General features: G+C 46.7%; 1 protein-coding gene across 1 annotated transcript in view; it reads left to right on the forward strand.

Annotated features, from left to right (window-relative positions):
• The first annotated feature begins 1,327 nt into the window (after positions 1 to 1,327).
• Positions 1,328 to 15,114, forward strand: part of KATNB1 (katanin regulatory subunit B1) — an 18,125-nt gene continuing 4,338 nt past the window's right edge. The window contains 15 exon segments of the mRNA XM_055726462.1: positions 1,328 to 1,506; positions 1,643 to 1,825; positions 4,428 to 4,558; positions 6,633 to 6,750; positions 8,519 to 8,619; positions 9,158 to 9,199; positions 9,908 to 9,991; positions 10,965 to 11,080; positions 11,609 to 11,680; positions 11,941 to 12,091; positions 12,533 to 12,720; positions 12,847 to 12,977; positions 13,799 to 13,849; positions 14,025 to 14,101; positions 14,758 to 14,877. Of these exon segments, the coding sequence (XP_055582437.1) occupies positions 1,786 to 1,825; positions 4,428 to 4,558; positions 6,633 to 6,750; positions 8,519 to 8,619; positions 9,158 to 9,199; positions 9,908 to 9,991; positions 10,965 to 11,080; positions 11,609 to 11,680; positions 11,941 to 12,091; positions 12,533 to 12,720; positions 12,847 to 12,977; positions 13,799 to 13,849; positions 14,025 to 14,101; positions 14,758 to 14,877 (1,422 nt within the window). The 5' untranslated portion in view covers positions 1,328 to 1,506; positions 1,643 to 1,785.

Here is a 15,114-nt window from a genome sequence, read left to right on the forward strand (position 1 = left end):
ATTATGTGTGGTCTGAATATCCTAGGTCATTAAAACATACCAAATTACCCTTATAGAGGTTATTAATTTGAGCATCACTGGAAGGACGCACTGCATTTTGGACTCAGAAATGGAGAGCAAAGAATTCCACGTCTCCTGTGGGAAACAGCTGCAGTGTTTGACACCCACCACAGCAAATCCCTGCGTCTGCCTGGGCCTTCCAGCAACCAGTTTTGGAGCTCTAAGATGTCTTACCACAGCACATTGTGTTCCAAGCCATTCAACAACAGCAACAGCCTATTTCACACCAATGCTGTTTCTGATAGCTCTGCGTCCCGCAAACAACCCAAGAAAGGAGAAAGCTCAGAAACAGCTCCCTCTTCGGGGTAGAGAGGCATTCAGGTAAGAATGCACTACTGAAAAGGAACATCAGGAACTAGCCAAAACAATTTCCGAATTGCAGGGACTGTGAACTGCTGAAGGACTAAGGGACCTCAGGGAACTGGGGAGAAAGGAAACGCTAAGGTCTCCAAACAGAGAAAAAGAAGCAACCAAGCCTGTGGTTTGAGCTCATCAGTTCAACACCCAGAAAGGAGACCAGAGCAAACTGAATGAAAAATCCTTCAACAGGTACTGGGGACATAGCTGGTGCCAGAGTCAGCTGATACGCATTATCAAGGACTAGCATCAAACAGATTTGATTTTCCCTTTTGATGGGGTTATTGGCTTCAGAGACAGAAAGCATAGAGGTGGCATGACTCTGCCTCAGCCAGGCTGCGAGAGCCCCCAGCATGGCCCCCTGGGGGGAAAACCGGCCCCAGGCCCCGGTGGGGGGTCAGAGGAGCCGATGCCAGCGCTTCCGGGCAGAAAACCACAGAAACGGGGCGGCCCGCTCCCAGCAGGGCCGGGCCCGTGACACCCGGCGAGGTCAATCACCTGCTGCGGACGCACCGGCACCGCTCGGGGGCGCCTGCGCGGCCGGCGGGCCCTGGCAGAGAAGGGCCTCTCGACCGCCCCGACAGAAGCTGTGCCGCTACCGCCTCGGCTCCGGCCCGGCGCGCCGCAAAACGGCAGCCCCCGCGGCTCCCAGCGCGCCTCCCTCCTTATTGGTCGCCTCGAAAGGCTCCGCCAAGAAGCTGCGTTGCGAATGGCTCGGCTGCTCGGCGGGCGCTAAGGCAACCGCCCCTGCCTCTGTTCCTATTGGCCAAGCGGCGTGCGGACACGGGGCAAGCGCCGGGCGTGGCGATGCGGGGCTCGGGGAGGCCGGGGACGGGCGGCGGGCGGCGGCCCTGATTGGCGGCGGCCGGGCGGAGGCGGGGCGCGGCCCAGGTCTGTGGTGAGGGGCCGGTTGGCTGGTGGCGGGGGCGGGCTGGGGGTGCGGGGCTGGCCTGGCCGCCGGCGGCTCAGCGTCTTCTCGGCAGCTCCAGGCGATGAGCCCCTGTGAGGCGGCGGAGGCGGCGGCCCGAGGAGCGCCTCCCGCCCGCCGGGCTCCCCGCTGGCCCGTCGCTACCGTGATGGCCGTCAGCGGTGAGGCCGCGCCCCGCGCTGCCGCCCGGGCGGGCGGTGGGCTGGCATCCCGCGCCTCGGCCCGGCCTTCCCGCGCCGGGGCCCGGCGTGGCGGGGGCGTCGCCGTAACCCCGGCTCGTGTTGTTTGTGCCTCCAGGGCGGCCGGGGCAGCGCGGGGGGGTGACTCGGCGGCCGTAGGACGCGGCGGCGGGGAGGCGGCCCAGTCGGAGCCGGGCGGCGGAGCCCGGGGAGGAGGAAGGCGCTTGGGCCCTGCCCGCCGGAGGGGCGCCGCGCCGAGCCATGGCCGCGGCCGTCACCGCCAGGACGGCGTGGAAGCTGCGTGAGTGTGGCCGGGCAGCCCCGGCGAGGGAGGGCGGGGGAGTGCCCCGCACGGAGCGGGGGGGCGGTGGAGGCGGTTTGCGGAGGGAGCTGGCTAATCCCTGCCGTGGGTGGGGATGCCCCGGCCCTCCTCCCAAGCTGCTGACGGGAATTTTGGACTCGTAGAAATCTATTTGGAAAGCACAGCAGCGTAGTGGAATAGCATAGGGCCCTGTCGTTCAGGGGGTCACAGCCTGTATTTTTTCTCACTCGTTGCTCTAACACTATCCTCAATTTCTAGCTAACCCCACGTGCCTCTGTTGTGGTACACGAGCAACCAAGGGAGAGATGGAACCGCTCCTTGGGAGCCCAGGCTGCAGCAGAGAGTTCCCTCTGTGTCAGGTTAGCCTGGTTGAAGCTGCCATTCCTTGCTGCTCAGGTGTTACAGAAGGTGCACTGAGCACTCTGCTGCAGGAGAGATGAGGTGATCTTTACAGGGCCTGTGTGCCTCATGCTCTTGAAATTGCTTTACAGAAGAGTGGTAAGGATTTGCTGCTTTTACATCCATTGTTTTTCCTCCAAAGCACAAATCAGTGCTGGTCACTGCGGAGGTATTTCATAAGGGCTGTTGAGGAATGCTTAGAAACAATGGGGAGTGATCAGCTGTTCAGAAGTGCATGCTTTCGCAGCGACTTGGGCTCTAGGAATTGGCTAGCAGAGGTATGGTGTCCTTGACTGGTAACACATGAAGGGAGCTGAGAGAATTGACTTAGTAATTTTGTGTCTCTTTTGAGCAGAAATCCCTGAAACTCCAGTTATAGGAAAAGCTGGAAGTCAATCAAGCTCCATTCTTTTTAAGCGGGCAGAAGTTCTTAATCTTCAGTTTTGCTAGGCTCTGTCTCACCTTAGCATCCTCATTAGAGCAAGAAGCATTCTGAATGTTAGAAATGTTTCGGTGATGCTAATTAGGAGCTTAATATTACTGAACTGATGGGTGATAATCTGGTGATGAAGACTTTGTTAAAAAAAAAAAAAGTTTGTGGTTTTAAGGAAATTGGCACTGCACTGGGGGAGTGGGTGAAGCCATCTGGCCAAGGCTAGCATCAGGTTGTAACCTGACTTTTAGGAACAAAGAGTTGAATGCTTCAGCAATGACTTTTAAACTTACAATATGTTATTAAGAATGAAATCAAGAGGAGAGAAAAAGTGGAGCTGCTGACGCACTCATTTCAGCAGCAGTGCTCAGCATCTGTCCTTTCAATTTTAACTAGCGAGTTGGTCTGTTAATGCTAATTGTATTGTTTGTTACCTTCAAGTCTGTGTATACGTATGTACTTTACTTTAGCACTGTCACATGGAAGATTGGTCTTTCAACACAATACAAGCATATTTTCAAATTTTCCCTTCTCTTGTAATTTACAGACCAGTTACCTTTGTAAATTGAAAGGTGTTTCTCCAGCTAAAGTGAAAGTTGCATGGTTTTGCTTTCAAAACAGCACTCTGAGAGCCTGAGATCAAAGTACCTGTAATTATGGCAGCCATCTAATATCCTTTTGGATTAGCGTTGCATGTAAAATGATCAAATTGCTCATCCCAGCAAAACAATCCAAATGAAAGTTGGATTGATTGCTGCCTAGCCTTTTTACAAACAAGTTTCATAACTCTTACACGTGCAAATCCCATGAACTTTCAAGGAGAACTGTAAGAGGAAGAAATTGTTAAGCGCATCAGCCAAAAGCCACTGTCAGAAATTTAACTGGATTTAAAAATCCACTGTGAAGATGAGATGTCCAAGCAAAGATGCTCATTTGGCTTCTCTTTTGGTCCAGAGTTGTTTCTTTATGATGAGGCTTCCTTGGATTTCTGTCACTGCAAAGCCCTCGGTGTCAGAGCTTCCCCTCAGCCTCCAGTTTTTTTAACAAGTCTTGTAGTATCGATCACATTTGTTCTTTTGTGCCCTTTTGGATATATATTCATCCTTCCTTTGTCACAGTTTCACACCTTCGCATTGCTAAATTTCACCTGTGTTACATAGTGGGAACCTGGCAAAGCCTCTGCCAAAGCTCAGAGAAGGGAGCTCCACCTATCCCCGCTGCTGAGTCTGACTCTTTTCTGTGTAAGGTAACAAACTGTGCTGCTGCCAATCTGCCAGTTCCTCTCAGGTTGGACAGGCTGCTGCTGCTTCCCGGAATGGCATTACGGGGCCTTTTGATAGGTGACTCTGGCTGCTGTGTATTACTGCAGCTTGGCAGACAGCTCAGCTTACTGAGATCCACCCTGGGTACTGAAGGTAAAGCAGCTTCTGTGAGCAGGTTGCCACAGCTGAGCAGGTCTTTAAAAACTACCGAGCTGCTGCTGGTGAGAGAAGGTGCTTTTTGTAAGCCACATGAGCACTGGAGCTGTGGGGCTTGGTCAGCAAATGTCTTAAGTACAGCAGGCAGAGCCAAGATGGACTGTTTCAAGCAAGATAATAGTGTGACTTCTTATCTGAAGAGTAGGCTGCTACAGGTTGTTCAGTGGAAACTGGAACATTTTTCTGGAGGGAGAATATTTTTTTAGTTCTTTGGGAGGGATGGGATGAAAATTGTTATACTAGCTCATAATAACTGTTTTGTTTTGTGCAGAAGAGATCACGGCTCACAGCAGCAATGTATCCTCACTAGTCCTAGGAAAAAGTTCAGGCCGGCTGCTGGCAACTGGAGGAGATGACTGTCGGGTCAACATATGGTCAGTGAAGAAGCCCAACTGCATCATGGTAAGAACAGGCCCGTTTCCAGCTTTTGGGGGATGGGAATATTAATTCTGAGGTATAGAGGGTAAGGGAAAAGATTGTTGGGTTGTAGCCTGTGTGACTTGTAAATGGAGTTTACCAACATGAAGCTGGATGACTGGATTCTAGCGAAAGATGAGCGCAGGATTCGGTAACTGGTGAGACCGCTAGCTCAGGAGAGAATCTGGAGTGGATGGCTGCTTCAGCTGGGCCAGTGCTTGCTCAGGCAATGAATATTGTGCCTTCCATTACAGGCTAGCTACAGATAATTAAATGCAGCATTTTGTATGAGGTCAGCTATTTTTAGTGCAAGCTACAGGGGACAGTTTGCCCTCAGAGCAGGAAGCATCCCCAGCAGGATGCATTCCGACCTGTCCCACAGTCACTAACTATCCACGCAAAGTTTGTCGGAATAGTTCGCTAACTTGCATGTAGGCTGGGGAAGAGTAGTGCTGGGCACACTGTGTTAGAAGGAGTAGGGTTACCCCAGCAGTAGCACATCATAAATGTATTTAACAGATGTCTATCCTGCATTGCTTTTGCTTTGAGTTGGTGTTGTGGAAAACCATCTTTAGCAAGTCTCCCTTGTCACTTTAATTAAGAACATTATTGTGTTGTGTTATGGTAGGCATATCTGTAGCCACTGTGACCCTTCTGAGGAAGAAATTGGGGAAGTAGGAGCAAAAAGGCTGAAAGGAGAATGTGCCTACTTTATTTTTCCATTCATTTCCTGCATAAAGAGGTTGAAATAGGTGGAAAAGACGTTGCTCACTTTTGGCAGTGCTGTGCTTTTTGCATAGTGTAGTTAGGCTGTGTCTTTCCAGACTTGGTAGTGGCATGACAGTAGCTTGAAACCAGAATATTTCCTTCCACAAGAAGGTTGAAGGACTAATTATCTCCGTACCCGTTCTTGGGAGCAGAGAGCTGTACTTCTGTGCTTCCTGGGAACCACAGACATAAGAAGCTGGTCTTTCTGAGAGGCAGGGATTGACTGGAGCTGCTGAGGGCTTGTGTCATTCTTGTATATCAAAAGAATCTTGATTTTTTTGAGGGGTTGTGCTGTATATTTTGTTCTCCAAAATTAATTTTTACTGTTTATATTGTTAGGATTCTAGATGTTTATGTGTTGGGGGAGAGGAAGAGGAGGAGCTTTCCAAGCAGCCTTGTGACTTGGTTCAAGTTTTGAGCTCTGGTTTCTCACTAAGCAGTAACAGTTGCAGCTGTAGAGTCTGTAAAGGATTTCAGTTGCATGTGAAATCCCAAGAAAGCCCCGTAAGAACAGATAGCTTGTAACTGGTGTTTGATTCTGTACGTGTGTGGGAGGCACACAGCTAGCTTAGCTATTTAAAAAGACCTGTTTGAGGTGGGAGTAAAGCATAGAATATCGCTGAACTGACAAGAAAAAGTCGGCAATAGTGGTATTGGTTTTCTAGTGCTAGTTTTAAATATTCTTGTGTTTTAATTAAATACTGTCCTTTTCTTGTAAGCTTGTAGATGCTCAAGGATGAAAGGAACTGCATACATATGAATTACTACCTTATGCCACGAGTTAATACTTTAGTAATAGCACCACATTATCACTGTGACACCCATTGCTGGCAGCAACATACGGCTTCTTGCTTATGTGGCGATTTCGAAGTAGCCCTGCTTTTGCTCTTGCTTTGGTTTTGTAACCAGTTCATGACACTTTCAGAGCGAACACTGTGCCATTGCACTTGCACAGCATGATTTTTATAATGTAAGCATGTGTCAGCCCTGTCTGGGCACCTGCACCTAATGTTTAACTGCCCGTGTCTCTGTTGGTGCATCCTTTAAAACTTAGTCAGCGTGCCCCAGAAAGTGGGATAATGTGGAAGACATGTGCACGGGGCTATATGCAGTGGTGGTCTTTAGGGTGCTCTACCATACTGGTAGCTGATGAGGAAAGAGGACCAGTGGCACTACCAGGTAATCCCAACTCGTGACTAAATGCTTTAGTTACACTTCAAGTATGAACAATGTCATTGTGGACAGGGCTGTGTCAGTAGCAGTTGGTTGTGACTCATGGTTTCCTTTGCAGAGCTTGACAGGCCATACAACACCCATTGAGAGCCTACAGATCAATATGAATGAGAAGCTCATTGTCGCAGGGTCCCAGTCAGGGTCCATTCGAGTTTGGGACTTGGAAGCTGCCAAAAGTACGTTTCTGTGAGTTTTCACTTCTGTTAATGCACGCTTTTTGGAATATCCTTATGCTCGATATGTATACTGACCCAGAAGAGTACTTCACTCAAGGAACAGGAGCCTGGCATTGCTTTCATCTTAATTTCCAGCCCTCTCAGAGGGCTTTTGTGCGCTTCCTACTGAGACTGCAGAGCTGCGTGTGCACGCTCAAACAGAAATTTGTACGTGTATTGTGGATACTGATCTGAGGAACTAGCTGCCAGGGTTTTGACCTGAGTATGTTTGAAAACTATATCCCACATCAGTTTCCATGCATGTATAGTGTAACTAGGCGTATGGAATTTGTATTCGGTCTCCTTGTCAACATCAATAAAGGGATCCAAAATCAGATTGGAAGATTTAAGTATATTAGGTTTTGTACAAGTCCAGGAATCCCCTGCTTGCTGGCCTCTTATTCTCATTCTTAGGCTCTAACTTTTCTTTTTTCCCCTCAAGTGATTGTTCTCCCCTTTTGCTCTTGCGTAGGCATATAAATAAACAAAGACATGATTTTTAATAAATCATAAAAGCTATGAACTTGTTGAGCTCTGATCCTTGAAAGACCAACTGTTGAGTCATGCTTTATTTACTGCATTTTTCTCAAATCCTAGAACAAGTTTGCAAAGGCACCATGAAGCACTTTGGTGCATTCCAGGAGGAATACCATAAAATGACTGAATACTTCTTACAGGTTGCTACTTGTTCATAGAAAGGATATGTAATGGAAATGGACTTACACTGGATAACCTAAGAAGGCAAATGGCATAAATAATAAAAAGCACTTTTGTTGTTCAGTTAGAATGTCTTCAGTTATAAAATAGTTTGGCTCTACCAGTGGAGGGTAACTGATCTGGCTGAATTTATGAGGAGACCTGTGAACCAGTGTCTATGCAAATGACCGCTCCAGGTCTGGCTCAAGAGCTAATTTCTGCCAGGGGAATCATCAGACTGTTCCAGATGATGGAGAGAGATTGCCCTTGTTGCTGTATGAGCAATTTTTCTCCCTCGGAGTTGAGTTCTGCATTTGTCTCTACTTTTGGAGATACAGTATACCAGTTCTGCTGGTCCTTTCTGGTTTCCAGAGCTACAAGGGGCGTTACTTGGTTGATGTCTTGCTGAAACGCTGTGGTCATTTCTTTGTCTCATGCTTCCTAAGCGTCCTTTCCTGGTCTTTGGGATGCTTCTTGAGAGGGGCAGTTGAAGGAGTACAGGGTGAATATTGGAACCTAAGAAGCAGAAGTTTTGATTGTGCCTGGGTGGGGGTGCAGAGTCCAGGGAGAGGGACTGCCTAATAGCTGCAAGGTGAACGATGCAGGCAATCAAATGTTCCTTTCACTTCCTGGCTAACACAGTCCTTGTAGGTTCCCCCTGCCCCTTTTGCTCCCTTTGTAAAGAGTGGAAGGAGACACTGTCTGACAGAAGTATGGCTTTTCAGTTTTATTTTCAAAATGGAGAGCTTTGGAGTTTTAATCATATATACCTCAGGACAGGACTTCCATTAGATTTGTTGAACATGGGCTCTGTACTGCTGTTCCTTTGCATTGCAAGGGTAAAGTCAGAAACAATTCCGTAAAATAATGTATACAGATGAATAAACAGTATGTAGCATACCTAATGTCCGTTGTATTAGCATGTGCTTAATGGTGAGGGTAGTATGGCTAAACTTTTGTGCTGCATTGGGGGAAGTGAACTACTAAATATTGTTCCTATTCCTTCTCCCTGCTCTGCTGCTCCTTTTCCCAGTTCTTCGTACCTTACTTGGTCACAAAGCAAATATCTGCAGCCTTGATTTCCATCCTTTTGGAAGCTTTGTGGCGTCTGGCTCTTTGGACACAAACATTAAGGTAAAACGCAGCTTCCCCTAGAGATTGCTCTCTTTACTTGCAGTATTTTTGTTTTGAAGAGTGCCAGAATGTGTTTTGTGCCAAGCTGTTGGTAGATCCTGTATGTCGTCATTTCCATGTGTGTGGGCAGGTGTATTTACGAGTGCTTGTGAAATCTGTGCATGTATTTTCACAGTGGTAGCTCATGAGTGTGACTCCTCTGTTGTGGAATGTGGCTCCAAGTAAGATGCCAGCTGAGACCTGGTGTCAGCAAACACAGATGTCCTGATTGCTGTGGACTGCATCTGCTTCATCAGGCTGGTATTTGACTGTAGGAACTGAGCTTCTGTAGTAAGAAACACTTTACAGAAGTGATTCTCGCTTGGGCAGTCAGGTTAGGAAATACCCCTGAAGCAAACGGGTTCACCAGCCCCTCCAGTGTTTTCATTCTGCGGTTTCTGTCAGCTTGGTGACAAGGAGAGCTCTTGTTCTGGTGCGACTCTTCGGCTCCCCACATACTGCTGTAATCATATCTTTTGTTTGCTTTTCTTCCCTGTAGCTCTGGGATGTAAGAAGAAAAGGCTGTGTCCTCAGGTACAAGGTAAAATGCTTCATTAGTTTTCAGATGAAGAGGGGAGATAGATTTCTGTTGGGGACTTGTGAGCAAACCTGAAAGTGATTATGTACAAATAAAAATAACTTCCTAGTTTTCCAGTATGAAAATAAGATCTGCACGATTTGTGAAGTGGCCCGGCAAACCTCTGCAGGCCTCTGTGAACTGTGTGGGAATATGAAATGGATATTGTAGGAGTTACTGTGTACTATAGTCTGGTTGGCTTCAGTGGAGAACAGAGAGCATCCGTGACTGATTCTTTATATTGTGACTGATGCTACGATGCAAGTCCCCACTGCTCTGAGATGGTTCTATTCTTGGGGCCTTTTTCTACCCAAGGAGCTTGCTGAATATTAATTTCATTTAGAAACCAACTTTGTGACACAGCATTTCTATATGACCACCCATAAATCTGTGTAATTTAAAATTTATTTTTATTAATTAAGCCAGATCTGTATTTACCACGCTTAAACTGATGCTAGAGATGTCTAGATGAGAGAGATGACATGCATTTAGTGTGGATGGGTGTAGCTTTTGAGTGTAGTGTTTAGTGTTCTGTCAGCTGTGGACTCTGTGAAACAGTTACTTCATTTGATTTGATCTTATTATATAGGATTGAAAGACAAAAGCCAGAATTCCCTTTAGAGGGGGTGGGGAGAAACTACTATAAACTACCATTTGTTTTTCTCATTTCAGGGTCACACAGAAGCAGTTCGGTGTCTCCGCTTTAGTCCTGATGGGAAATGGTTAGCCTCTGCTGCTGATGATCACACTGTAAAGGTAATTTATTGTGACACCTTCCTTATGTGCCAAATGCTGGGATCATCTTTGTACCAGGCATTACCAGCACTCACTCACAAACACCTTTAGTTCATTAGGCAGCTGGCTGAGCCCTGTGGCTTTGCAGGGACCAGTCTGTTGATGAGTCTGGTCATGTCCAGTGGCCCACAACCTCAAGAAAAGAGCTGGATGTGTTGAAATGCACTTATCCAACAGACATGTTGGCTCTATGCACATAAAAGTTCAAGTTTTGTTAGATGTTAGGGTTGTGATACGTGAACATTAACCTCAGTCATTTCAGTAAGTGCTACCGAATGAGTTGCCCACAGCATGTTGCTTTGCCATACCCATTTTTGGTTCTGCCCAAGTTAATTCAGTAGGAGTGCATTATCATACATATTGCTTATGATTATCAGTCTGAAAATTGCTGTCAGGACGGCAAGAGAAGGAATTCAGAAAAGTATCGATTGAAACAGTGACTTCAGTTGTTTCAGATGTGGTGTGGAGGAATGTAGGTGAAGGACTGATTCTTCAGCTTCACGTGAAATAAACTGGTCAATCATTTCACTGGATTTTTCAGTGAAGACTAGAGCACAGGAAGTATTAATTGCTAAGGGATTTGGAGTTTTTTGATTTTTGTTCATTTGCTTTTGAGATGCAATCTGTGGGGATGGGTGGAAGTGCTGTATTTTATTCCAGTCTCTAAATATAAACCAGAAACTTCTAGGGGGCAAATTAAATGGAAAATTTATAAAGAATAGCAAAGATAAAAGAAGAAAAATAAAAAAAAAAATGCAGCCTTAAATAACTGGGATGCTACTCCTTCCCTGATCTTTGCTTTCTTTGACAAACTTGAGTCTGTTCTTGGAGGGCGAGAAATGTTAGGAGGCTGCCAGTACAAGAAAATCCAAAGTGTATTGGAATTCTCTACTGTTAAATCTTTTCAAGAGTCTCTGTATTTTCCTTCTTCCAGCTGTGGGATCTGGCTGCTGGGAAGATGATGTTCGAGTTTACAGGACATACCGGCCCAGTAAATGTTGTTGAATTCCATCCCAATGAATACCTTTTGGCTTCTGGCAGCTCTGACAGGTACATACGGGGAGGGAGGAAGAAGGGAATTGTATATGGCAGTTTCCTGATGCCCTTCCTTTTGGGAACATGGAAAATAGGAATGTCACACAACTCAAACCTGCCATTGCAAGAGCCTGACATCCAGGCAGCAGCACGTTACATCTGTGATGGGCAGAACATTGAGAGCTTGCCTTCTCATCCAAAATTGACGACACCTTCTACCACACTAGAAAACAATCCAATAGTCTCAAGATAATCCACTAATCGCTAATTCAGCTGACATTTTATCTGAATAGCAAGCAGCCCTGCTCAGCTAGCAGGGTGACCTCTTAGATCTGACTCAGAGCTAAATACCTGCCTGTATCCAGAGTTTCTAAGCATCTGTGGCTGGATTCATGGATCTTTAGCTAGACTAGCCTCCTGTGTTGGCTCATATGTGCACAACAGTGAAAGTCATTCTAGCTATTAGCATACTACTTCAATTCTGGATCCTACATCAGATTTCTAGAGGGGTGAGAAATTATTTTTCTTCTTGTGTGTGTACAGGACTGTTAGGTTCTGGGACTTGGAGAAGTTTCAAGTTGTGAGCTGTATTGAAGAGGAGGCTACTCCTGTCAGGTATATTAAATTCCTGTTGCAGTATACTACTAGGCAGAGACTAAAGTGGGGGTGAGGGGAGGATTTCCTGAAGGAGAGACTTTACTGGGGAGAAGTTTGGGCTGTTGGAGATGTTGCACAGGTGAGCACTAGATGGGTAGGTTCATTGTTAGAAAGGGGTCTGGAGGTTGTCAGCGAAGCCAGTTACAGCCCTGGGGTCCTCGTGGGACTAAGCAAGTTTGGAAGAGCTGTGCCTGATTCTCCACATGCCTTCCTCCCAGGTGCATGCTCTTCAACCCAGATGGCTGCTGCTTGTATAGTGGCTTCCAGGATTCGCTGCGTGTGTACGGCTGGGAGCCTGAGCGCTGTTTTGATGTGGTGTTGGTGAACTGGGGAAAAGTAGCCGACTTGTGTATCTGTAACAACCAGCTGGTAAGCCACTGCTCCTGAGGAGTGGGGGAGGTGGCTGCAAAACACAAGATAAAATCCTCCTGCCTTCTTGCAGGCCTTCTGACCTTTAAGCTTATATCAGACTGTAAGTGGCCAGGGCTTGCTATGTGCCCAGCATTTAGATAAAGATGATGTGCTTTTGCTTTTAGCAGCCTCATGCTCCACTTTGTCTCTCTTTGGCTTCTGGAGGAAAGCCCCCAGTTCTTGGGGGTTGGTTTGACTAGTATTTAGAAGCTATGCTTGAAAAAAGCGTTGTTGTAGCCTTTCATAAAACATTGGCAGCTTCAAATTGAAACAGCCAAAGGACTGAACGGAGAAATTCTCAAGCGTGGTTGCTCAGGGTCACTCCATCGTGCCTGTTCTCAAAAAGGCTGGCATGTACCCCGCTCCCTGATGAATTACCTTAATCTTTTGCCTCTGCAGATAGGAGTTTCCTTTGCACAAAGCACAGTCTCTTCCTTCGTTGTGGATCTTGGCAGAGTCACCAAGTCAGATTCTATTCCTCATGGGCTGATCAGGGATGATGAGCCTCTTGTGCCACCTACCCCCACGGGGTCCTCCCTTCGCCGCATCTATGACAGGCCCTCAACTAGCTGCAGCAAGCCACAAAGGTAAGGGAATCTGCTGGCATGTTGAATTTCAGGATTTTAAGGAAGTGTACAAGGAGCTTAGTGCTCTTGCTTTCTCTGACAAAGTCCCTATGACTTGCCCTGACAGCATCTCTTTTTCCACAGCAGAGTGAAGCACAACTCTGAGAGTGAGAGGCGCAGTCCTAGCAGTGAAGATGACAGAGATGAGAAGGAATCAAAGGCAGAGATCCAGAACCCAGAGGATTACAAAGAGATCTTCCAGCCCAAGAATGCTATCTGTCAGTACCAAGGTTTACTGTGCTTTTGAGTGGTGTTTGTATTAGAGCTGTAGGCGCTAAACTGATTCAGTAGAAGTGAGCTTTGGCTTATTATAATAGGGGCTTCACCTGTGAGTGGGAGAGTTTAGAAAACTTTTCTTTAGTAATCTGTACTTGGACACTGAACCATACAGATCATGTTGGTGAACTGCTGGAAGGTGGCGCCTTTACTAGGGCGCAGTGATGTCTAGTTGAAGCCTGACTCAGAATACAGAGCTCTATTGTAAGCATACTGTCTTCCTGTCCTGATTAGGAAGGACTACTGTGTTATGAGATCTTTATTAGGTTAGAATTTTTATATGTATAAAAACAGCAGCCTTCATTAAAGAAGGAAAGTCAAAATGTTTTGTTAAAGCAGAGATTGTTGTTTAGGAGGCATAGTGCAGTGCCTGTATCTTGTATTTCTATGTCAATGAGAAAAACGAGATACTCTTTCTAAGGAATTAATAGTCATTATTTTGATTTACTTATGTAAATCAATTTAGCAGGAGGTGAATTTTTTCTAATATAACTTGTTGTGACAGTGCCTTTTCTTGTGCTTCACACCTGTACAGCAGCAGTGAGCTACACGGGTCAGTTTTGTCTTTCCCATCCATGAAGGCTGAAAGCCTTTGGCTAAACTCAGCAATAGCATCAGGGTCTGAAGGAGATGACTGCTTGCCCTATCACTGATAACCCTAATCTGTGCAGTTGCTGGAGACCTCTCAGCTCCAAGGTTGATTTATCACTATTCTGTAGCCTTGGATACTCCTTCATTTCCCTCCCCCCTTCCTCCTGTGTAGGTCGAACTCCTCCTCGAAGCAGTGAGCCATTTCCAGCACCTCCTGAGGATGGTGAGTATGAAAAGGACCCGTTGGTGGGAATGGGGCTAATGACCCTCAGAAGAGGGAGTGCTGCATGTCTGCAGAAATGACTACTTGTACTCTTAGCTATACAGAACTGTTGCTTTCAACTTCCCTTGAAAGGAGCAATCGGTTTCTGTTTTTCTACTTCTTTCCATCTTGCTAGAGCCTGTAACTGCGAAGGAAGCAGTGAAGCCCAGCCAAGCTGCGGATGTCCAGACCCTATTGCCAAAGCAAGAACTTGTACGTACTGTACGGTCTGTTAATAGCTGTTCACACTCCCACTGTGAAAGATATGTGAGTGCTGGAGACTTTACGATTTCTAATTGAGCTGATACCTTTACTGAAGAGTTGTAAAAGTGCAGCTCCAGTCTTTGGCCTGTCATGTCTCTTGCCTGAGCAGTAGAATCGAAGGCCAGGCCTCCAGCAGGTGATGGCTTTATTGCTTTTGTTCACTTCTTGCACTTGCAGTGGTGTTTCTCCTTGTATCTCAAAATTAAGGTGCTCTGAGGAGAACCAAGTGCCAGATTCCTGCAAGTGCTTGAACTGAAGCTATTTTGTCACCAAAATTGCAAGCAGCTGATGGGCCAGGATAGATTACACTGGCTTCCTGAGAATTCTCTCTTAGCCTTCAGGTTGGCCATGGCCCGTTACCCTCATTTTAGATGCTGATAACGACGACTGCGCTTGGCACTTCTGCTGGGAATTCTACATGTTCTTTGCAAACCTTAAGTGTGTCTTAGCATGTATCTGAGAGACACTTTATTGCCTGTTAAATTATGCTAGCAAATTGGAGACTGCTTCTGCATTGGGACCCTGCTGTAAGAGGAAAGTGGGTCAGGACATCAGACTAGGGCCAGCCTGCTGCTGCTAAAGCTTTTACCTGATTTTTCCTGCAGCCTGATCCGGTTCAGAGGCCACCGATTGCCTCCTCAACTCCATTGACCAAAACAGAGCCATCGGTGATTCCTGCAACTAGGAATGAGCCCATTGGCCTGAAGGCCTCTGACTTTCTACCAGTAAGTATCTCTGGACAAAAGTTGCCTGCACATGTGTTGATCCAGGCTTGTGAAGAGTGTGTTATCAAAGCAGAGAGCAAGGGATGAGACTGAGACTCTGATTAATTCCATATGCCGGACAGCAATTAATTTAGGAAATTGGTGTCCGGCATATGGAATTTAATCAGAGTCTCAGGTCTCATCCCTTGCTCTCTGCCTTTGATAACACACTCTTCACAAGCCTGGATCAACACATGT

The sequence above is a fragment of the Falco cherrug genome, chromosome 14 (genome assembly GCF_023634085.1).
Source record: "Falco cherrug isolate bFalChe1 chromosome 14, bFalChe1.pri, whole genome shotgun sequence".
Taxonomy (NCBI): Eukaryota; Metazoa; Chordata; class Aves; order Falconiformes; family Falconidae; genus Falco; species Falco cherrug.